This window comes from Typopeltis vanoorti, chromosome 10 (assembly GCF_054136105.1).
Source record: "Typopeltis vanoorti isolate ZY-2024b chromosome 10, IOZ_Tvanoo_1.0, whole genome shotgun sequence".
NCBI classification, from domain to species: Eukaryota; Metazoa; Arthropoda; class Arachnida; order Uropygi; family Thelyphonidae; genus Typopeltis; species Typopeltis vanoorti.
Window position 1 is genome coordinate 18,695,999 of NC_143558.1, and position 24,868 is coordinate 18,720,866.

The following is a 24,868-nucleotide window of genomic DNA, read 5'->3' on the forward strand; positions in this document are numbered from 1 at the left end:
AATTATATGTAATGGAGTAGATAGCTTAGCTCTTTTTGACTAGTAATGTGTTGCTAACCCACTGAGAGATCTGTTTTTTTTTTGCCATGGAATAAAAACCCATTGAAGGTTAAAAAACAAACAAAAAAAAAAACCCTTATGTACATTAGGTGGGTATTAGTTTAGTAGTGTGTCACCTTGATTACCAGATGTCATATTAGTTTTACTTCATCTGAGATATATGTAATAGAGATTCAAGTATATTTTCAGCTGATGTTATATCTCAAAGCTATGCTTTTCTGCATGTATTGTTGATAGGAAGGATATGATTTCCTGGAATTGCACATACTGCATATAATACAAAGCAGGAAATTATAGAAATTAACTAACCAACTGAGGAGAATACTGGATTCATTCATCTTGTGGTATTGGTTGCTAGAGAAGGATGCCGGCAATGTGTTGGGAAGTATTAAAAATAAATACTTCAATAATGCAATATCAAAATGTGCCCCTAAAATTCAAGAAATAAATTTGTACAGTTCCAGCATTTGTTTACTTCATATAACTGAGTAATCAGAAGTGATAACTGGGTTGCAGACTGTATGTTACTTTTTGTGTGAGTGTGTGATATAAATAGTGTGGTTCAGTTTGATGACTTTCCAGTGCATGTGATTAACACTTAAATGTAAGGATTAAACAATTAAAACTCTTGGCTATGGATGTATAAATGTTGCAGTGAGCTCATATCATTGATAGTTGAACTGTATATAAATATGTAGGGATTGAGTTTGTTGCCTTGGCGAATATGATATGGTCTTAGATTGTAGGCATTGGGAGTGATGCTAACTGGTATAAAGTGAAAAGAGGACAGTATATTTAGGAAGAATAGACATAAGAGAGGAGTTGGGTGAGGATGTGCTTCTAATGATATCAGATGATTTGATTCCACTTAATGTAGAAAGCAGTGATTGCAGTATTAGTGACAACATTCTATGTAGCAGTGTCCATGCAGTTAGCCTAGTGGCTATGTGCTTCGCAACCATATGCCTGGGGAAGGAGTGTCCTTGGTTCGATTCCCGTCGCTGACGTGAGGAGCTTAAGGATCTTCCTCAGCCATAGCCAAGTTAGCCGGTCTTGGGTGTGGACAGCAGCGTCCCCCCCCCCCAGTTTATCTGGGGTTTTTCATCCTGCAAGCAGGCAAACCGGGCCCGTGAACACACAGATCTACAGCCATAAATACTTACCCCCCCCATGAGGTGGCTCAGCTCGCCCCCAATAGGGACGGGGGAGAAAAGGGAGGAAACTCCATATGAATAAATAAAAATAAATGTAGCAGTGAGTTTGAAGTTATCTGTTGTGAGGTATAGTCCAACAAGATCAAATACATGGAGTATTGTTATAGAGTGGATCATTTGCTGGTAACTGAAATGCATTACCAAACAGCCAAATGGGTTCTAGATGAGCAATCATTATGGATGACTTTAATTGTACGAATGCTGATGGGTAGCAAATATATGGTTGGGGTGTTGTTACAGACCTAGTGGATCATTTGCTGGTAACTGTGAAATGCATCCCCCAATCAGCCAAATGGTTTCTAAATGAGCAATCATTATGGATGATTTCAATTATCCAAATGCTGATTGGGTAGCATTGAAATCTTGTGAAGAATGAAGCCAGATTTATTGAGCTGTTCCAAGACAGCTTCCTCAAGCATATGACAGAAGGTACTTGAGATCGAAAAGTGTTAGATCTGTTTATAGTGGAAGTGACTAGATATATGGATGTTCTATATAGAAAAGGTTACATACTGAACTACAAAGCAGGAAATAATAACCAACTGAGGAGAATACCAGGTTCATTCATCCTTGGTATTGGTTGCTAGAGAAGGATATTAGCAATATAATTATATATTTGGTTTAATGCCTTACCTTAGTTTAATACTTTACCTTGGTTTAATGCACTTGCCTTAGTATCCCATAATGCAAAGCACATATTTTTGCAGACATGTATAATGCTATGCATTAAGGGAAAGGGCACTATTCAGACTGGTTTGGATAGTGACCTTTCTCTTAATGCATAGCATTATACATGACTGCAATGATATGTGCTTTGCATTATGGGATACTAAGGCAAGTGATGAGAACTTATACCTCCATTGTCACGAGTTGCCCCAGTCCTGAAAATACTTCAGGTGCAAACTTTGTTTGCTTACACTTGGATAAAGGATTAAACAAAATATATAATTGGTAGCATAGCCAAGTGAAAAAACTTCCATCAACTCATATTAGTAATGTGTTGGGAAGTATTACAAATAAATACTTCAGTGATGCAGAATCAGAATGTTCCCCTAGAATTCGAGAAATAAATAGGGTAGGAGTGAGATGGATGTGCATTCTTATTAAGTGAGAGATCCATAAGAAAAAGATGATGTGGAAAAAATAATGCTTTGTGAATAAGGATGATGTCAGTTATGAAAATTATAACATGCAGGGCTACAAGTATTGTATGGAAAGCTGAGTATAAAAGAAACTGGCGCTACAAACTAATGACCTCCAAAAGAATTTTGTCATTATTTTGTAAGTAAAAGAAAGAATGTGAAAAAATAAATGTCAAGTCCTCCACCATTTAAGAACTCTATTATAAGCAATATCATAAGGAACTTTGTGGCATGCAGTACTTGCGGCATGTATGCGTCTCAGGAATTGGATATATGGCTTGTGAAAGAAAGCAGAGAGCATATGTGCACAAAATGCAGGCAGTTGGAGGAAATAAGTGCATTAGAAATATCGATATCCGACCTTGTTGCTCCAGGAACGGGGAATGAATGTAGGAAGACAAGTAGTGTGATAGGAGAGAATGAAAAAAAAAATATATATTATTATTATTATTATTATTATTATTATTATTACGGGCAACTCCAGGGAGTCATTAGACTCATCGAGGGAGGCCCCAAATCATTTTCATCACAACTATTCGACATTCATACAGTATCTATCATACCTCGCCTTAAACTCATTCACTGTCACAGCATCCACCACAGACTCAGGGAGCGCATTCCACTCATTCACTACTCTAAAAGTAAAGAACCCAGCTCTAACACCTTTACTAACAACACTTTTGCCCAGTTTCCATGGATGTCCCCTAGTCCTCCCACAACCAGCCCTGTTCTCAAAAATATCTTCTGAATTAATTTTATAGAAACCCTTCAGTAATTTGAATGTCTCAATCATATCTCCCCTCCTCCGCCTATCAACCAATTTTTGCAACCCACAAATCCTCAACCTGTTCTCATACGGTTCATTCCACAGACCTGCTATCATCTTGGTCACTCGCCTCTGGATCCTCTCTACCTCCTCCCCATCAAGAAGAAACCTAGGTGACCAAATCTGAGCACAGTAGTCGAGATGAGGTCTTATCAAGGCTCGATACAGAGGAACAATAACCTGCTTGTCTCTGCTTGTCAACGTATTCTTCAGCAACCAAGTGATTTGATGAGCTGATTTGGCCACTTTTGCAATGTGTCCCCTAAATTTCAATTCCTTATCCACCAACACTCCTAAATCTCGTGCCTCATCAATTTCCTGGAGCACGGTTCCACCAATGCAGTAAACTGCCTCCCCTACCTGATTTATTATTCGGACTCTTGGTATACAGTCAACCATTGCCTCCTGCAAACAGTTCTTAACCACCTCCCATGCACCATCAACATCCAGCCCTTGCAGTTTTACATGCCATGGCATTGAGCCAAGCACACACCTAAGCTTGTCATACTTACCAGCCCGGTAATTCCACATATACCCTGTCTTAATTGTAAATTCGACTCCTTTAGCCACCTCCCAAGTCATGACCTTATGGTCACTCTCACCAATTGGTGGCAACATGGTCATGTTCGTTACAGCTACATTCTCAGTTGCAATTACTAGGTCCAGCACTCTCTGCCCCCTGGTATTTTCCAATACATGTTGCCGTAGATAGTTGTCCCTTAATAACTGCATAAAATCCAATTCCTTCCTCCCATGTGCCCTCTCCTCTTTCCAGTCAATGTTACCATAATTGAAATCACCCATAATAATTACCCTCCTTCCATTCATTTCTTCTATTTGCTTATGCATACTATTCCCACCATCCACTCCATCACCCGGTCTATAGCAGCACCCAATTGTATATTTTGTTCTGCTAGATTGTATCTCACACCAAACAGCCTCAAATGTGCTTTTTTCCCCATCCTGCAGTTCAAATTCTATACTCCTTGGCTGAAGCTCATCAGCTATCATCAATAACACTCCTCCCCCCTTTTTATTCACCCTGTCACTCCTGAACACGCTATACCCATCGCATTCAATCCCACTAGCTTTATCATCCTCTGTCAGCCATGTTTCACTAATACCGACAACCTGTGGCCTGGAAGTGCCAACCATGGCCAAAAACTCTTCCTTCTTGTTCCTAATACTCCTGGCATTAGTGTACATGAATCGCAGAAGCCCATTTGTCCCATCCCTACTTTGATTCCTTATACTAATTATCCCATTCTGATTTGTTGTCCGTCGTACTCGCCCGGGCATAATATACTCATTCATACACTTAACTTCCCCCCCTAAAGTCTGCATATCTACTCCCCCCCCTCTTAATAAATCTAGTTTCCCTGAGTCTGTACATCCACTTCCACATCATTCATCAACACTCTTTCAAGTCTCCGTACACCAACTCCATTCAAATGTAACCCATCCATCTTATATAAGTCCTTTCGCCCATCGAACTCATTCCACACATCCACAAATTCCACACCACTCTCCATGCATAACCCACGCATAAAGTCATTGGCAATTATGGCCCTCCTTCTAAACACTTCGCTGTCATACCGCGGTAAGATACTCACCATCCTAACTCTCTCACTCTTCTCTTTTGCTACCTCAAACAACTCCCTCACATCCTCTATCATTTCCATTTTGTCCTCTTTCAAATCATTCGTTCCTGCCACTATTATCATCTCTTTCACCCTCTGTTTTTGCAGTCGAATAGATTCGCTGACGTCCTTTATGTTCGCACCCGGCTGGTATGACTTCGTTAAACTCTCAATTATTACGCCTCTTAATAGCGAATCCCCATACAGCACTCGCTCCTTCATTTTATTGACGTTTACGTACATTCTATTTTTTGCCGTCACAGACTTCCGCCGGTTATTTGTCGGTACGTTCAACACACATTTTTGCATACGCTCCAGTTGTCGTTTGGCTCTGTGTATCGCGCCATGTAAACGGGCAATTTCGCTACTCGCATTTATCTCACCATTTTCATTATCGATCAAATCATCCATTCCTTCGGTGTTTCTACCTTCATTTACACTTTCAGCGACGCTCTCACACATATCTGGCACTACCACGCAATTCTCTAGTACACCGCCATTTTCTACATTCTGACTACCGTTAACGATATCAGTCTCGATACACGAAACACGCTTGAAGTCCTCATTCTCTTTACACTTTCTACACATATTAACTCCACTATCACTTTCTAACCAGACTCCTACCGCTCTTCGCAAGGCATACATCTCACAGACAGCACATTGCATAAATTCTTTTACATCAAAACTCTTAAGCAAGCATGGCGACCTGGCCGCCATTTTTTTCTTTATCGGTGTCATGTGTACGCTATCTTTTCTTAAAAATAATAATTAAAATAACAGAAAACACGCAAAAATTGCACAGACACACCAAGAATCAAAAAGCAAACAATACTACTTAAAATTCTGGTAAAATATCTAATGTTAACACAAAATAATACTGATCTTTCCAGGAGCTCTCGACGACGATCTGAATGAGAAAATAACAGTTGATAGTGTGGAAGGTGTGAGTGACTGTGAAAGTTTAGGAGATGGTTTTGTTTGGGAGAGTGAATTTAGATTAAGAGTGACTGACCTGCAGAGGGAGATAGATGAGCTGAAAGATGAGGTGGAATGTCTTGTGAGAGCAGAAGTATGAAAGATAAGATTAGGAGAATGGAAGAGATAAATGCAAGGCGATTCAGAGTAGGGGAGAGAGAGAATTTTGGGAGTATGAGTGAGTGGTATGGGGGTGCTAGTAGACGAGAGGATGGAAACAGTAGGAGAGACGGAATGAGAGAGAGATATGGAAGTGCTAGAAGTGGAGAAAATGAAAACAGTAGAAGAGAGGGAATGAGAGAGATGTATGGGAGTGCTAGAAGAGGAGAGAATGGAAACAGTAGGAGAGAGAGGTATGGGAATGCTAGAAGAGAGAATAGCGGTAGAGGAGAGGGAATGAGAGAGAGACCTATGGGAATGAAAGAAGCGGAGAGAATGGAAACAATAGGAGAGAGGGAATGATAAGAGGTATAATGTATGGCGACTCAATGATCTGTGGTGTTCAAGATAGGATGCGTGAGGAGTTTGTCAGGAGGAACAATAGAAAGGGTGGCTATGGCAATTAAGAGAGGTGAAAGGGTGGATGAGATGATTGTGATGGTAAGAACAGATGACTTGAGTGGTAATGTAAGTCAGGAAGCGAGAGATATGAGATTTTTGCTTGAGGCTGTATGGAAGAAGACAGAGAGAGGAAAAATAGTGTGCGTGTTGCCTAGGTATGATAATGATGAGCTGAGCAGAAGAGCAGTGATATTGAATGGCATAATAGCGAGAATGTGTGACAAGAGAGGACTGGTATATGTGGATGCTTGGATTGCGTTTGAGGAAAGAGAGGAATTGTATGTTGGAGACCGCTTACATTTGAATGATGAAGGACGTAGGCATTTGGACAGATTGCTGTTCTGAACGAGTCAGTGTGTTCCAGGGAGGATGATAGCAGGGGTGGCCTCTTGTGGGAATGGATACTTGGGAGAAGGGAGACGATGTCAGGTAACACTGAGCCCAGTGGAGTCTAGAAGGGATAATGCTAGGTATAGAAACAATGGCATTTATGTGCTTTATACTAATGCCAAGAGTATCCGGAATAAAGGATAGGAATTGGTGGCACAGATAGCATCAGCCTGGCCAAAAATTATTGGGATCACTGAGACGTGGTTGACTGAAGGGGATATAATAACAGGAATAGAAGTCACTGGGTATAGCATTTTTCATCAGGATTGGAGGGGAAAGCGTGGTGGAGGGGTACTGCTTATGATAAGTGATGACCTATGTCCTCTAAGAGTGGAGGCTTTGGAAGGAAGTGGGACAAACGATTTTGAGAACGTATGGTGTGAGGTAGAAGTAGGCAAGACAGGATATTTAGTGGGGTGTTGCTACAGACCCAGGAGTACAGAGGATGGGGACCAAGAGATGTTTAGACAGCTAAGTTTGGCAAGTGCAAGAAGAATGATTGTTATGGGAGATTTTAACTACAGTAGTATAAATTGGAGAGAGGAAGATGCATGTAGCAATAGGGGAATGGAATTTCTAGAATTCTTGAGGGACAAATGTTTTAGGCAACATGTAACAGAGGGAACAAGAGGTTCAAGAGTTTTGGATTTGGTTATAGCATTAGAAGAGTTGATAATAACTGAGTTGACATCTCTCCCACCAGTTGGAGAGAGTGACCATGTGGTTTTGACTTGGAAAATGAATAGACATGCAGGAGTGTCAAAGAGATGGGAACTTATGTGGAATTATAATGCAGGTGATTAAAATGGTCTTAGACGTCAACTTTGGGAAGTTTCATGGAGGGAGGAATTGGAAGGCCGGGATATCATTAGTGCGTGGGAAATTGTGAAAGAATATTTGTTAGCATCAGTGGTAAGTTGTATACCACGAGTGAACAAGAGGACACAATTTGGAGTAAAGGGGATGACAAACAATATTAAACAGGAATTGCATGCGAAAAAGAGGCTATGGAAGAGATATAAGGAGACAGGTGAAGAGAAGATGCATGAATAATATAAGACACAGGTCAGAAGAGTGACTAGTATGGTAAGGAAGACGAAACTGGAATATGAGAGGAGATTGGCCCTCAGATCCAAAGAAAATCCTAGGGAATTTTTTAGCTATGTGGCCAGTAGGAGGAGAAATGATTGTGGAAGAATGATATGGTGGATAAAAATGGGAATAGAGTGACTGATGCAGAGGACATAGTGGAATTGTTCAATGAACACTTTATTGGAGTATTTCATCCTAAAGGAGTCAGTTTTAATGCTAGAGGGATAGAGCTGGTTCGAGGTTTAGAGGTACAGGAGGAGAGTGTGTTTCAGATACTGAGTACTCTGGATGTCAGTAAAGCTTTGAGACTGGATGGTATTTCACCACGAGTTTTGAGAGATCGGCAAAGGTGCTCAGGGAATGTAAGGAAGGTAAGATAGTGCAATTGCATAAGGGTAGTAACAGACTGGAAGTGTCTAATTATAGGCCAGTCTGCGTGTCATCAGTAGTTGTTAAGATCTTGAAGAAAGTAGTGAGGGACCATATACAGCATTGGGCAGATGAGGGTAATGTTATCTGTGAGAGTCAACATGGATTTGTGAAAGGGTGCTCTTGTTTTAATAATATTCTAGCCTTTTATAATAAAGTTACATGAACATTAGATGAGGGAAAGGGATATACTGCCATTTTCTTAGACTTAGCAAAGGCATTTGACAGGGTGCCACATGATAAGCTGATATTTAAATTGCAGGACATGGGTCTGGATATCAGATTGGTCAACTGGATTCGGGATTGGCTGTCTGATAGGTATCAGAGAGTTGTGTATGGTGGAGCAGTTTCAAGGTGGCAGAGGGTTACAAGTGGGGTCCCACAGGGCTCAGTACTAGGACCTATATTGTTTAACCTTTATATCAATGACATTGCCAGTGGATTGCAAGGGAATATTCAGTTGTTTGCAGATGATGCGAAGCTGGGAAGGATTATTAGTGATAGTGCAGATGTGGTAGCCCTGCAAGAGGATTTGAATAAGCTAGATAGATGGGCAAATGAATGGGGGTGTCAGTTTAATGCAGCAAAATGTAAGGTCTTGAGGTTTGGGAAACATCGATGGGATGCTGCATACTCTATCGGAGGAGTTATACTGGAGGAAGTAGGGGAGACAAGAGATCTGGGGTTGATGATTGATAGAAACCTGAAGTTTAGGGGAATATGGCAAAGGTGGTGAAGGTAACACAGAAGGTTGCTGCAATAATGAGAAAGACGCTGACCTGCAGAGATAAACCAGTTATCATTCCATTGTATAAGACCCTGATCAGACCACACTTGGACTATTGTTCTCGGATTTGGTTCACAGGATTTGAAAGGGATAAATTAACTGTGGAAAGGGTACAAAGGCAGATAACAAAGATGGTTTCAGGACTGCACAATGATAGTTATGAGGATCGGATGAGGGAATGTGGACTGCAGAGTTTGGTGGATAGAAGAAGGAGAGGTGATATGATCGAGACTTTTAAACTGTTGAGAAGTGGCTACGGGGTTGACACTGGGAAGTTCTTTCGCTTGGTTGAACAGCAGGACGGAGTGATGACAAGAGGCCATCCCTGGAAGTTATGAAAAAAAACTATGAGCAAGAGGGTGAGGAGTGGTTTCTTTGCATGGAGGGTGGTTGAACCGTGGAATGCATTGCCTGATGGAGTGGTGAGAGTGAGAACGGTCAATGAGAGTAAGGAGTGGTATGATAGACTTTGTGTTTCTTAGGGGGGACCTCCCCTCGATGAGTCTTGACAGACTTTATGTTTTTTGGAAGGACCACCCACAATGAGTCTTTTGACTCCATCGAGGCCTGAATAATAATAATAATAATAACTATGAATGCAGATGCAGAAAGGTTTGTTCAGCTAATGAGTGCCTTTTGCTAAGAGCTATCAAAGTGTGTGCAGCTCAGTGCTACCTTGACACTGGATGAAGAAACTCAGGTATATGAGAAAGAGGTACTAGAGCTATTGCATAAATTGAATAAGAATTAGCAATAGGACTGATGGGATTTGCATGATATCAGCATGGATGCTGGACTGGGTGTTCCTTTGACCAGGCTATATAATTTGAGCCTCAAAACAGGGAATTTTGCATAGGAGCAGAAACAGTGTATGATAATACCATATAATATCATTGCACAAGGATGGTGCAAAGACATGTTCAATAATTGGCCTATCAGTATATCTGGAGTGGTGAATATTTTGGAATAGTTGATAAGAGCTTGTGTACTTTAATGGTTTGACAGAGAATCTTATGCTGTATTTTGCAGTGTACAGCATAAGTTTACTAAAGGAAGGTCATGTTTTGAGCAGCTTATTCACATTTTATAACAATGTTATGGTGGAATTAGAAAATTAAATGGATATGGTAATTTTGGACTTTGCTAAGGCTTTTGATGAGCTGGAAGGCTGTTACTTAAGTTGGAGGATATGGAATTTGATTATTAATGTTTAGCTTAGATATGAGAATGGCTGACTGACATATCATTACCCCCGGGATCCACCTTTGGTTCATCGTTATTCAGTCTTTATGTTTAATGACATTGGAAAGGATTTAACAAGAGTCATAGAACTCTTTGCTGATGATGTTAAGATAGGCGGAGTAATCAGGAATGTGAATGACATGTAGCATTTGTAGAATGATTTGAATAGACTGGAATTGTCATGTGAAAATGGTTGTCAGTAAATGTAAAATTATGCACTTTGGTGTGATAAGATAACTAATGGCATATTATATTAGCAGGATTTTGCTTGAAGAAACTTACCAGGCTAGGGATTATGGAGTTTTAGTACGTAGGAAGTTAAAGTTCAGGACTATTATAGCAAAGCTTGCAAATATAACTTAGAGGATAATTACAGTGCTAAAATGAACATTAGCATGTAAGGATAAGGAAGTCATTTTGCCTCTTTACAAGGCCTTGATATCATGCCCTGATCTGGTATCCTGTTAATGAGGCGATGCAGATAAAATGGACAGGGTTCAAAAGAAAGTGCTAAAGATGATATCCAGACTGCGGAACGTAGATTATGAGAATAGATTGCAAATTTGTGAACTGCAGAAACTAGCAAACAGGAGAAGGAAGGGATATGATAGAGAGCTACAAATTTCTGAAGGAATTTTTCTTTTTATGGATAAGGAAGTCATTTTGCCATGGATACCCTCTCTTCATATTGGGGAATATGAAGAGAGGGTATCCATGGAGGTTAATGAATGCAGTCAAGAAAGCGGTGATAGCAACATCTTTCCCTCATAGAGTGGCACATGATTAGCAGACAGTCGTGACCTACTATGCAACTAAGGCAATGCTAGGAGCAGCAAGTTTAGAGTTGGCAAAATTGTATCTCAGCCCATAAAAACACTTTTTACACACATTTTCTTGAATTTAGAGGTGAAATATAGTACTTATGTAGGAGCAACATATGCCCTAACAACAGTCCTGAAGATTAGAATGGCTTGCCTTTGAGGATGGCGAGTTCAGGGTAATGTGAATGAATTCAAGATATGGGTGCGATATGGGGGGGTCTCCCTTGATGAGTCCTGACTTTTCATGCAGATGATTTTTCATAGAAACCAGGGAATGGATGAAAAATTGGACATCCCTGAGTTATATGATCTGTAAGGCTTGCTTTATCCGAAGACATTTGCAAACCTTTAATAAGCAATCTGGTGATCTCACGCTCTCAATAAAAATCATTAGAGTTTGTAATTCATAAGAACTAATGAAAGTCTCTGATATATCACATTTTTATTTCCTTTTGTTAATTATTATTTGATAATTTCAGATAGTATTTAAATCACATAACAAATTTAAGCAGTAATTAAAGAAAAAAATCCCATTTGTTAGGCAGTCATTTTTCAAAAAGTGAAAGTAAAATTTATACATGATATTTATATCATATTTTTAGTAAACTTTGATAGCTAAGATTAATCTTGTTTTATATGAAATTTATTTTTGTAAATGTTAATTCATTCTTCACAGCATGGCATTCCTCTATAGTTCAGACGGAAGAATGATGGGACATTACACCCTTTGATTGGACAAGACCTGAGTTTGATGACAAGAGGAATCTTTATGTGGTCAGTTTCATTTGAAGGTGAGTTAACCAGTTTTATACGGGAGTAGCAGAGCTCTTTTTCTGTTTTGTCCCCAACCCCCCAGAAACTCGGTTTTTCATCTTGCATACAGGCATATTATCCCTATTGCACATGCAATTTACAGACTGAAGCTACTATTAATGGTGGTAGATGGTGCTCTGTATAGTTCATGGATTATAACTTCATGTGTAGTTGGAGGTTTAAGTAGCATAGACAGTGTTTTATGTGAAGTGACCTCTCACAGTAAGTCCTTGGACTAAGAAGAGTCACATAAGAATTATTTTGAGGAACTGCTTACTTGCATTGCTTGGTTTACAACTTTCATTTCATCAGTGACATGAATGAATGCTAAATTAATTCAGTGAGCATTTTATTAAACGTGAACCTTAAAATAACAAACATATGAGAGTGGTTCCATAAGTTTCCAACCTGACTAACTTTTAGAGGTGATAGAAAGAAGACAACTGTGTCACTTTTCAACATAATCTCCCTTTACTTGAACACACTTTTCACATCTTTGAATTAACATTTCTATGCCCTTGAAAAAATAGTCTGTACTTTTGTCTGCAGAATGGCCTAACACTGCATCTTTCACCTTATTGTCATCTGCAAATTTTTTTTCCTTGAAGGTCTTTCACTTTTGAGAAGAGGTAGTAGTCACTGGGTGCTAGATCTAGGCTGTAGGGTGGATCTTCATTCTCCTGGAAGCAACAGTCCTTCACTGAAGCCTTCACAACAGTAGCTGTATGGACTGGAGTATTGTCATGAAGCAGGTGAACACCATGACTCAGCATTCCTCATCTCTTCTCCTTTATGGTGTCACACAGTTTGTGCAGGAGTGAAGCATAATATTCTGCATTCATGGTGGTCAATCAAGAGAATTCTCCGGCAGTCCCAAAAGATGTTGCTACGATCTTCTTGGTGCTGAGTGACCTTGGCTTTTCTCGGCAGTGCTTCGCCTGGTTTGCACTGGGATATCGAGTTTTGTGCCTTATTCAAGCAGCTATGTTTGCCTTTCTTTTGAAGATTTTGTAAATTTTTCTGTGGAAATACTCTGTTACTCCTTGGAGTACAACTTAGTACAACGTTGTTATTAACAAGGAATGTAGTAAGTTCCCAGTACAGTAATCCCTCGATTAGTGCGTCATTTTTTTTTTGATACCCAAATTCGATTAGTGCACCTATATACATCTTAAAAATAAATGTTACAGATTTAAAAAATTTTTATATTTATACATTTTTATGGCTAACTATTTTAAAAAATCGCTCATCAGAATGAAATAATTTAGTTACCTATTTAAAACATTTTATAAAGTTATTTTTAATGGCATACTACACTACTTCCATGTACACTATGTATGCTATGTTCCAAATTTTTACCGCCAAAATTTATGGCATCTGCTATAGTATGCCCACAGATTCGAGACCCTTTGACACTTCTGTGCATGTCACAAAGGAGAATCCATTCCGATAATAGGGTAATCAATCCATCATCTTGGATGAGTTGTTTATTATTACATGTCGGAAAATTAACTTCTCTTTAATGATCATTGTAGTGTTTTTAAAGTGGTAACTATTTTGCTTGTATAACAGTTTGAAAATTTTATCTATAAAGCATGTGATTTCGCGTATCGGCGACCAATTCGTACGTCCTTCATTTCTTTCACCCATTCAATGATAACGTCCAAGAGTTAATTAAATTTCATTCTGAAGAATCGAGTGATTCCGACCTGCTAAATTTAGATGCACAGTGGGAAGATCCCAAAAAGAATATGAAGGAAATTTAACCACTGATAGTCAGCCAAAAGTGATTTCACAAAAAACAATTTGAAAATATTTTTCGTACAATCGAAGTTTTTAAGCAGCAATGCTTTGAGGCTGACCCTGATGAAGAGAGAAGTAGTAAAATTTGCAGAAGAGTAGAAGAGGCAATAGGGCCATACCATTGGTTGTATGAAAAAAAGGTGGTTTTCATGGTCTTGATTCATACAGCCATAGTCATCCAGTGCTCATTTGCATGAAGAATGATGGGAGGGTATTCTTTCTTTTGGATTTGTGCTGTTGTCAGACTCCGTTAGGTTGGAGGTGTTTCTCTGGAGGGAGAAATTTTTCTTCATTTTTTTTTGTTTGTTTGTTTGTTTCTTGAAATTCAGCATCATGATATGGACCTTACAGAAATGGATAATTTATCCATTTACAGAAATGGATAAATTACTGACTCATATGAGACTCTTGTGTTATCCTCTAGATTAAAGTTGGCAGGTGAATCTGAAAATATCTGCCAGTTTTTGGTTGATGCAGATGACGGTAACTGATTGTCTGAGATGGCTTTTTTGGCATCAGACTGGGGCGGCTGGGATTTTCCATAAAGCTTGACCTAGCCAAGCCTGTTGGGTCTTATGATTCGCATGAATTCATTATAGACTTGGTTGAAGTCCATCTCATCCTTTTATGTTCTCCCTGTACTGATATTACAATATTAATACTGCTAACACTAAACAAATACAAACAAACTGATCTACCTCTGGATTATTCTTACCATAAATTGAAAAGAAATGGACCCAATATCAAATCAGGATGCATGACTTAATACTAAAAAAAAAATTTTCTTACTTTCACATCATAATATTATGCCTATCCAAACTCCAAAGATACCAAAGTAGAAGTAATATAGTAAAAAGGTGTCAGACCTTATTAAAATATTCTGGATTAGAGCTAGTTGTTCAAAATTTTTTCACTTTATTTTAAATTAAATTAAATATGCCAGATGCTAAGATAATTAATGTAAAGTCATTAGCTCTATATACAAGTAGACTAGTTGTGAAGACACTTCATGTGCACACTTTGTTTGCCTATACTTGGACAAAGGATTAAACAAGAATATAATTCTTGGCATTTTTAATTTCATTTAAAACCTAGTGAACAAACTTTCAACAACCAGGTCTAATCCATAGTATTTTAATAATAAGGTGCTGCAACTTTTCACTTTTTGTATATGGAAATACACTGCTTGGAAAGAAGTCAGTGGACACTATAGTGTGAGGAACAAACAACCATTGCTCCCACCTTAACACATTCATGTTGGGATGACAGTAGCTCACTTCCCGTGAACCTAACCATCTGGTGAAGCTAGCAAAGTTACTGGAAATTCCGTTCCTGCGTGTTGTCAGATGCGCCACTTTTCATAACAGTTTCTTCAATTGTAACTAATCTTGTTTTGAGGAGGGGGGGGGGGAATAGGTGAAAAGGAATGTTCTTTTCAGAATATATTAAAAAACAATAATTAAAGAGAATGATATATTTGATTATTAGTGACTATATTTGATTTACTGAAAGATGTAAAGAATAGGCATGAATAAAAATTGAATGAATAAGACATTCAATAGGGGTGAGATCAGGGCTTTGTGGAGACCAGTCAAGTGTGGTGATGTTCATGTCCACAAAACCATGCAGTTACAGCAGAAGCCTTATAACATGGTGCATTGTCTTACTGAAAGAAACAATGGTCATTTCCATAGAAACATGACAAAGTAGGAAGCATTGTATTGTCCAGAATGTTTAGTGTTAGTGGCACCACAAACAGAGGTCAGAGGCCAAACCGTGAGAAACAGGACCATACCATTACACCACCACCTCCAAATTTCTTAGTTGGGGTTACACACTCTGGTAAGAGACATTCACCAGCTATCCACCACACCCACACGTCTATATCCTTGGTGGAGGGTGTAGTGTAATTTGTCACTCCATAATACAGCTTTCCAAGCTTCCACTTCCCAGTGCACACACACTTTGCACCATGAAGACAACACTGCCTGTTGGTTTGGGTAATGTGGGGCTTGCATATTGCAGTCCCATTCTACCATGGAAACCCATGTTGTGAGCCTCGTTTCTTTTTGTGCAGGTTCGTGTTCTAGTCAATGCCTGGAACTTTGCATTCAGAGTGCCAGCTGATGAATGGGGTTTTTACATATTATCTTTCGTAGCACCCTATGATCATGTTTGGCGAGTGTGGTGGATCATCCACTGCAGGTAGCACTTGCAGTTGACTCCCAGCACTTCCATCTCAGTCTGTTACCACTGATTGTTAATCTGGAATGGCCCAATTTTTCAACAGTTTGCTACCAAACAGATAGGCCTGCAATATGGCATCCTATCACGTCTCTTTCAAACTCCATCAGTTCCCGTCTCACGGCCATTTCACCTGGACACAATTGCACTGGATTGGGAGCATCATATTCCTCCAATTTATATTGGCTACAAATACTTGACTTGTTACATGGCACGTTGAACGTTGCCTATGAGGTGTCCATTATCTTCTTTCCAAGCCATATGCCTTCTGCTGGTCTGGTTGGCCGAGTTGTTAGCATATCCACTGTCCAGCCAAAAGGCTGTATGTTCGAATCCCGCCATGGACATGGGAGAGAGTGTAATCTTCCCCTTGTTGATTTCTCTATCTGCAATGTCTGCTGACTCCATGAAGAATGCCTGTAGTTTTTTTTTTCTGCTTCTTCTGTAGTTTATTTTCATGTCCATTGTCATATAAGCTGGCTGCTGCTATTACACCACTATGTAAATTCTTATTTTCTAACTCTTTTTATATTGTTATTCAACCTTATCAAAACTTGTCATTATGTCAGCAGCAAATAGTCACTGTTTATTCACATAACTTTGACTACAATACAACTCACTGTGTTATCCTGCTTTATCCTGCTCTGCTTATTTCTGACTTATTGGAGTGTCCCTTCAGCATTTCTCCCAAACTATAATTTACATATTGAAATGCACATGAGAAAAATAATCTCCTTTTAATAAATTTTCTCCTGTCCAGACTAGTCCAAATGAAGATTCTGGTCTTCTGCGAGTTGAACTATTTGTGTATCAGAATGTATGCATTTAATTTTTCTCAAGAAACATAATAATCATTTTAAAAGTGAATGTAAAAAAAAAAAAAAATTATCATTTGCTTGCATATTAAAAATACATTTTAAAAATATATGTTTCATGTATACCCTAAAGTAGTTTATATATTTACTGCTGTCTTTTCTTTTCATAGTAAAAAAAAATTTAAGAGGTTACTCCTAATATGCTAATTGTATCATTTTTTTTTTTTTGAAAGTTAACTCTAATGGAATCGAGCATTGAAAATGAATATCAGGATCAGCTGATGCTTTTGAGACAGCTTAACAAGGATTTCTCTCTTCACCATGCAAAACAGTCAGATATCCCAATAATAATTAAGGTATTTAAGAAATCAGTGGTTTTGAAGATATTGTATTTATTTTTATCACAGAACTTTCAAGATATTGTATTTCTTATTATCTTGCCACAAAGTCTATCATTCTACTCTTTAAACAAATTCACTTTTGCACTCTCCTCACCTTTTTCAGGCAGTGTATTCCATGTGCCCACTACCTTGAAACTACTATGCACTTTTTTTTATCACTCCATGTCCAAATTTCCAGGATTGACTCTTCTCCTTGTCCTTTCCCTTTGTTCTCCCTTTGAAAATCTCTCCAGTAATCATGTGATTATCTCTTAGCAGCTGAAATGCATTAGTCATCCCTCTCCTCTTTTCAGTTTTCAACTTTTAGCCAGTAAATTCTGCAAATTACTAATAGCCAAACATCATTTTTCACTGGCCTGATAGCATTTTTTGTTACCTGCCAATGTATCTATCCAAAGTTTCTTCAATCAGATCTATAGAATAGTTTAGATGTGGTCTGATCAGGACTTTATACACTGACTCCACCAAACATTCTTCTCTGCTGGTTAACATCCTTCTTGCTACAGCAGCAATCCTCTGAGTTGTATGTCTCTCTCTCCTTCCCTAAACTTCAACTCTGTACCTGCTTCCATTATCCCAAGATCCCTCACCTCCTGCACAGTGGTATGGTTCCACCAATAGAACTTGCACTCTTCTCTGGAATCTCAAAGTTCAAAACCTTGCACTTAGCTATGTTAAACTGACATTCCCAAGCAATTGCCTACCTTTCCAGCTTATTCACCCCCCCCCCAAAAAAAAAAGCCAACACGACAACTATTACCAGTAACCCTTTTCTACTTCATATTATCTGCCAATCTCTTTATACCAGTGCCTGTTACATTAACAAAGGTGTTGAATAGTAATGGTTTCATTTCACTACTGATCCCTGTGAAACTTACCTGTAAGTTTCCTTTCTTCTTAATACTTCTCTTTCATACACAATTCTTTGAAATTCTTCATATAGCCAATTATCGATCTAGTCTACTAAACTGATATCCTAAGTTTCTAATCTAATGTCCAATTTGACTTTCTCATGATGCATCCTGTTAGTGTAATGTAGAGATGTACTGAGAAGATTGAGAGGAAAGAGCAGTGGTGATAACAGTGGTAGGCACTTGTTGGATTTTTGTTGGGGAACATGAATCAGTCATTACCAATACCATGTTCCAACATAAAGGCATGCACAAATTCACATTGAGAGAAGACACAAGAAATAAAAAAAGTCTCTTTGACTTTATGATTATTTATAGTGACATCTTCATGCTGCTTCAGGACACAACTATACAGGAGATTTGAAATAGGAAGAGATAATTTAGTTCTGAGAGCAAGGTGAAATTGAATATCACCCTGAAAAGAAAAGTGCATAAGATTGTTTTAAAAAGAATTAAAGTTGAGCAGTTTCTAAAGGTGAAAACTGTAGACTTCAGTATACAAATATTATTTAAAAAAATCAAAAAGAGTGTAAAAGTATGAACTAAACTTTGAAAGTCATTGACAGACTCGGAAGAAAACATCTATAGAGGCATGTGGTAAATATTCTGAAGAAAAAATTCAACCAGAGAGGTATGTGGTGAAGTTGTCTGCAAGGATAGAAAATCTGAATCCATGGTGGATTCAGGAAGTTATAGAGGCAGTCATGGAAAAGAAGAAAGCATATCAAAAGTTCTTAGTAAGTCAATCATTATGTGCTTTGAGAGAATACAGAGATAAATGTAAGAAATCAAAGCGGTGTGTAAAATACTATCAGCTGTATTTTCACATTTGTAGCGCCAGTTCTATTGATGTAGTGGTATTTCCTTAATTCCTCTGCAGATTTCATCTATTTTCCACCGATAGTATACTTATGCTGATGGTACCTATCTGCAGTTCTGTGAAATTTGAAGTTGTTCCAGTAGTTGTGATTTCTTTTTGCCTTGGTTAAGCAAGAACCTTATTTAATCTGGCAGTATCTTTCTTCCTCAGGTCCTTTTCTCCTTACTACTCAACTACATCTTGCATAATGCCTTCCATAAAAAGGGAAGCAACAGATGCTTTGTCAAATCAGACATTCCTTGCCAAAGGTTATCAAACTTGGAATCTGCACTTTATAATTCAACCCTGAAGGACTGCAGATGTAAAAAAAAATCACCAAAAATATGAAAAATACAATAACAAATTGCAAACCGTCCCCTAAAATCTATCCCCCCCCAAAAAAAAAAACCCAACTAAAATTTCATCAAATTAAAAAGCATTTTTATATCCATTTTACAAACATCATTATCATTTGTACTGATGTCAGTACAAACGTTAATGATGTACACTACCACCTACAGGCATTAAAATTTGATCTGCTATTCCTAAATGAATCTCAGGTGACATTCATCACTGCTACAGTCCAACTTAGCTATCCCAACAACATCTTTCATGATACCTTCCTTAAAAATGTAGGAATATGCTATTTTGTCATATCAGATAGTACCTAGATTCCAAGATTATTACATCTGGAATCTCTGCTTTACGATCTGCTCTACCTCAAAAAATGTTTCCTAGAAAACTTGAACATTCATGACCCAAACTGGCTATTGGTCATTATTTTATGTTGGGGTATATATTTTTACTTACTCCCTTATATTCTGAGTGGTTTAACTCTTAATATCAAAATAAAAAGAAACACTTTAACTAAATTTCAGATCTAGCTTGCACACAGGTTCATATCTCAGGATATCTCATGTCATGTAACCTCTTAAATTAATCTATACAACTCATTTAACCCATTACAAGATTGAGTCTTCACATGCTTTACAACCAAAATAAAAAGTCATAATTGGAAATTAATATAAATATATACCAAAAATATGAAAAAATACAACAAAAAATTGCAAACCACTCCCTAAAATCTGTCCCCCCCCCCCAAAAAAAATATAATATATACAAAACATATAAATATATACAACAAATCAACTACTTAACTAGGCAAGTGCCAATGTATTCTTCAAGCTATAACTTCAAACAATCTGAAGAACTCTAGATACACATCTTCCATTCAGTTTTCATAAGATAACAGTCATGGATAAAACTTCTGGAATTTCAGTTTCTTGCCTCCACAAATTTTTATTCCTTAAATTCACACAGCAGAAAGAACTAACACTAAAACTGCTCTCATTTGACAACAGCATAAGACAATCATACGCTTCTTGCATCTTAAAATCACAGAACACTGAAGAAAACATATCTTTTCTTCAACCAAGACTCTTCAGTAATGACTCACTTTCTATTGAAAGTCACAGTAAACTCTATTGAATAAAGTACTAAAAACCTTATCAACAGTTTTATCACTTCAGAACAACTTTGCCTTCTACGCAAAAGTTTCTGAAGAAATAACTAAAACTATCAACTGTTTCAATAACTTTTAAGACTGAGAATCCTCAATAAAACACTTCACTGGGCCCATTTCTATATGAAATGGAGAGCAATAAAGGTCCTTTCATCTTGAACTGAAATAAACATAATATGGATTAATGACTACTAAAACTTGACTTATCTCTTTGTAAAAGGATGTCCTCTCCCAGTCTTCTATTTCTAACTCTTCTCATTTCTGTTCTATCTTCGTATATTAAAGACATGGAAATTCCTCAATTTTTATCCTGCTCCCGAACAGCTGGATGCTTAGCAGCATCCCGTAACATTCTTTTCTACTTCCATGCATGCTCAGAAATACATTAGAAAAACTACTACTCTTGTACACAGCCATTACTGCTTTCAGCAGTAGTTCTTTTCATAGTGTAGTGATAAAGTTTATTTAATAATAATTTCAAAACAAAAGTAGTAGACATTATAGCATTTCTTTATTTCATAAGGTTTATGTTATGAGGTAAGTTCACTTAATTATTTTCACAATGTGAATACAGTGGCAAGTTTCACTTCCCTCGTTGGCAATATATTTTGTAAACATTTGTCTAGATATAAACAGTACAAACATTTTACAGCTCTAACGACTAATCTTAATACATCAATTTCACATCTGAGCAGCAAGACTTCAGTAGCTAATGATAAAATTAACATTTTAAAACATCTCGCTTATAATCTACAAAAAGAAACATATGGTAAATAACTACTGAAAATAATGCCTTATTACTAACTTCTTATATTTAAATTAATTTATTTTTATATTTTTCATTTGGATATCTGAATGGTCTCTCTCCTGTCTTTTATGACTGGATTTCCAGCTTATTCTAAGGTCATTTATTGCATATTATGATGGATGGCTCTAGAAAGTAGCGAAGTTGAGAACAAGAAGGCTTGCCCCACTGAAGACAATATTGAAGAGGGTATTGAAAATAATTTATCTGAAATCATAAGGTTAATGCAGATTATTAAACAGATGACATAGAAATTACAGAAAGCCGAGTAGCATTTAAAGGAACATGGGAAAATAAATAAGTTAAGCAGCAAAAGGGAAAACAACATGGCCCAGAATCAGGTAAGTTAGAGCGTAACAAATAAAAATCGGGTAAGTAAGGTTGATTGTAAAAGAAGAATGTTATTTAGTATGGCAACTCTATCATAACACATGCCATTGATGAATGGGTTATAACTTCGATTTTTATGGAGTAGAAATTAAAAATATATCACATTCAATTGAAAAACAGAAAAACAAAGCAAAAAAGATCATAATTCTAGTAGAGAGGGGTGCTTAAGGGTCAAAAGCTGTATAACTGAGAGGAGACCTCCTCATAGCCTTTAAAGGAACGCAGAGAACCGACCAGGGCTTCTGACCTAATGTCCAATCCTCACCTTCTCATGGTGCACTCTGTTAGGTGTCTACCTGGATACTGAACGAACGAGGATGGGCTGACAATTTGGGATTTAGCCAACCAAATTGTATTTTTATTGGCTTAAACCAAAATATAGAATGATGGTACAACATGACAGAATTTCATGCTGGCTGGGATATTGTCCAGTTAAATAATGTCCCCATTGTTTTTGCCAGGGAACCAGGGTGAACAGCAAAAAGACAGCTTCTGAAACAAATCCTGAAACACACCCCAACTCAACATCACTAGAGTTCAAGAGTGGTACTATCAACATAAGAAGCCTGAATGGCAAAGAAATGGAGCTAGCTGAGGAATTAGATAAGTACCATATCAACATAATAGGGATGACTGAACCAAAAAAGACAAAAATTGGTGAAATCTTTCTGAGCAATAAATACAAAATGCTATATTCAGACAATGACAATCAAGGAAATGAAGGAGTAGCCATATTCAACACTAAATACGAGGCTAATCTTCTTGAATGGTAGGCAGTCTCAAGTAGAGTGATGGGGGCAAATATCAGAATGGGAAACTGGACAATGACACTTATTTGTGCCTATGGTTCCACAGAAGGTTCTACTAAAGTAGAAATTTTTGAGTCTTTAGAGAAAGCAACTGACACAATGAAAAAGAAAAAGTTGATCCTTGTTTGGGATCTAAATAGCAGAGTAGGAAATGATTGTCAGATATACAAAAATAGAAAAGAGCAAATGTAATAATAATGGCAAATACCTGTTGCATTTCTTCTCAGAACATAGACTGGTTATTACTAACACCATGTTCCAAACATAAAAATGTGCACAAATTCACATGGAGAGAAGAGGCAAGGAATAAGAAAAGTCTCATTGACTATGTTATTGTTGATAATGATGTTTTCTCCCTGGTGCAGGACACCATAGTGTATAGAGGATTTGAAATTGGAAGTGATCACCATTTAGTCTTGAGCAGAATAAAACTGAATTTCATATTGAAAAGAAGAACATTTAAGAAAGTTTTAAAGTGAATAAAAGTTGAGCAGTTCTCAGATGTGAACTGTAGACTAAACTATACAAACATTATTCGAGAAAAAATGAAAGAGTTTGAGAACAGGAACCAAACCTTTGGAGATTTAGTGGCAAGCCTTGAAGAAAACCCTGATTGATTCAGCCAGAGAGGCATGTGGTGAGGTTGTCTGCAAGGATAGAAAAATCAGAACTCCATGGTGGACACAGGAAATTAAAGAGGCAGTGAAGGAAAAAAAAGAAAGCATCTCAAAAGTTCCTGGCAAATAAGTCATCTTGTGCTCTTAGAGAATTCAGAGACAAATGTAAGAAAGCTAAACGCTATAAAACTAACTGAACAAAGTCATGGGAGGACTTTGGTAAGAACATAGAAAATAAATATCAAGAAGGTGGCAAGATATTCTGGAGGTTGTTGAAGAAGCTCAGAAATGGTGGAAAAAGTTCTGTAAAAGGAATTAGAGATGATAAAGGTTAAATGAAAACTTTGATGTATGGAGTAATTACTTTGAAAAATTGCTAAATGAAACAATCAGTGACAACACAGTGATAAAAAATATTCAACAGGCATGCAGTCAGGAATACATACCCATACTTGAAGTAGAAAAAGCCATCAAAGGCTTGAAATGTGGAAAGGCAGCACGAGTAGATGATATTTGACCAGAAATGCTGAAGTATGGAAGTATAAAAGTCTTACAATGACTGCACTGTATAGTTCAGAAGGCCTGGACAGAGGGATGAATTCCAGGTGATTGGAGTAGAACTCTCATAGTATACACATATATAAAAAGGGAAATAAAACTGAAAGTGAGAATTACAGGAGTATTTCTCTGCTGAGTGTTCCCGGTAAGATTTATGCAAGTATACTTGAGAAACGGTTGAGAAGGATTGTGGAAGAAAAGCTTGGTGAAGAAACATGCTGGATTCAGGCCAAATAGACGCTGTCAGGATCAGATTTTCACTTTTTCAGATTTGCATTTCTCAGGATCAGACAAATAGTGGAGAAATCATGGGAATATAACAAAGGTCTGTATTTAAGTTTTATAGATTTAGAAAAGGCATATGACAAGGTGCCAAGAGATAAGCTATTCAATACGCTGCAGTTATATGGTGTCAATGGGGCATTATATCAAGCAATACTTAGTCTTTATTTGAGTTGTAAGTCAGTAGTTAGAATTGAAGGAAGTAGAGGGAGATGGTTTAATGTTAAATCTGGTGTCAGACAAGGATGTACAGTATCCCTTGTGTTATTTATTATCTATATGGATCACATTATGAAGGAAAGTGGTATTAAACATGATATCAGAATTAGAAATGCTAATCTGAGCTCTTTGCTTTATGCAGATGATGTTATATTTCTAAATAAATCTGCCACAAGTCTGCAAGATTCCCTGACTAAATTGAATAACTGTTGTAATGGATATGGTATCAGCAATAACAAGACAAAGACAATGAAAATAGGCATAAGCATTGAAAATATCAACTGCATTTGAATGGAGAACCTATAGAACAAGTAAAACATTTGAGCTACTTAGGAATGATTTTTAGTGAAGATGGTAAACAACAGAATCAACAAATCTGGTATGGTAGGAAGTCAATTGAATAAATTTATCTGGAATAAGAGAGAATTTAGTCAACACTAAATTAGCTGTGTACAAGAAAATGTTCCAACCATGGATCTGAGAGCTGAGTCAGAAGTAAAACACTTGACCAAAGACTAGAGACCACAGATATGAAAGTCCTGAGAAAGATTAGTGGCATGAACAAATGCATTAATGAAAATATATTAAAAATGAGGATATTAGGAAAGAACTTGACATTGTCAGCATTCAGGAATGCTGTT

The 24,868-nt window shown here is 37.5% G+C and overlaps 1 protein-coding gene across 4 annotated transcripts in view; it reads left to right on the forward strand.

Annotated features, from left to right (window-relative positions):
* LOC150102203 (tRNA (32-2'-O)-methyltransferase regulator THADA-like) overlaps positions 1-24,868 on the forward strand; it is a 424,395-nt gene that overhangs the window by 4,566 nt on the left and 394,961 nt on the right. For 3 of the 4 annotated variants that reach the window (XR_016548929.1, XM_090399010.1, XM_090399012.1), the window contains exon 2: positions 17,088-17,210. Coding sequence is in view for 3 of the 4 variants with exons in the window: in XM_090399010.1 (XP_090255136.1) it covers positions 17,088-17,210 (123 nt within the window). In the remaining variant the exon portion in view is untranslated. Of the gene's footprint in view, positions 1-11,855; positions 11,971-17,087; positions 17,211-24,868 lie in introns of all 4 variants that reach the window. The other variant, XM_090399011.1, reaches the window with a different exon arrangement.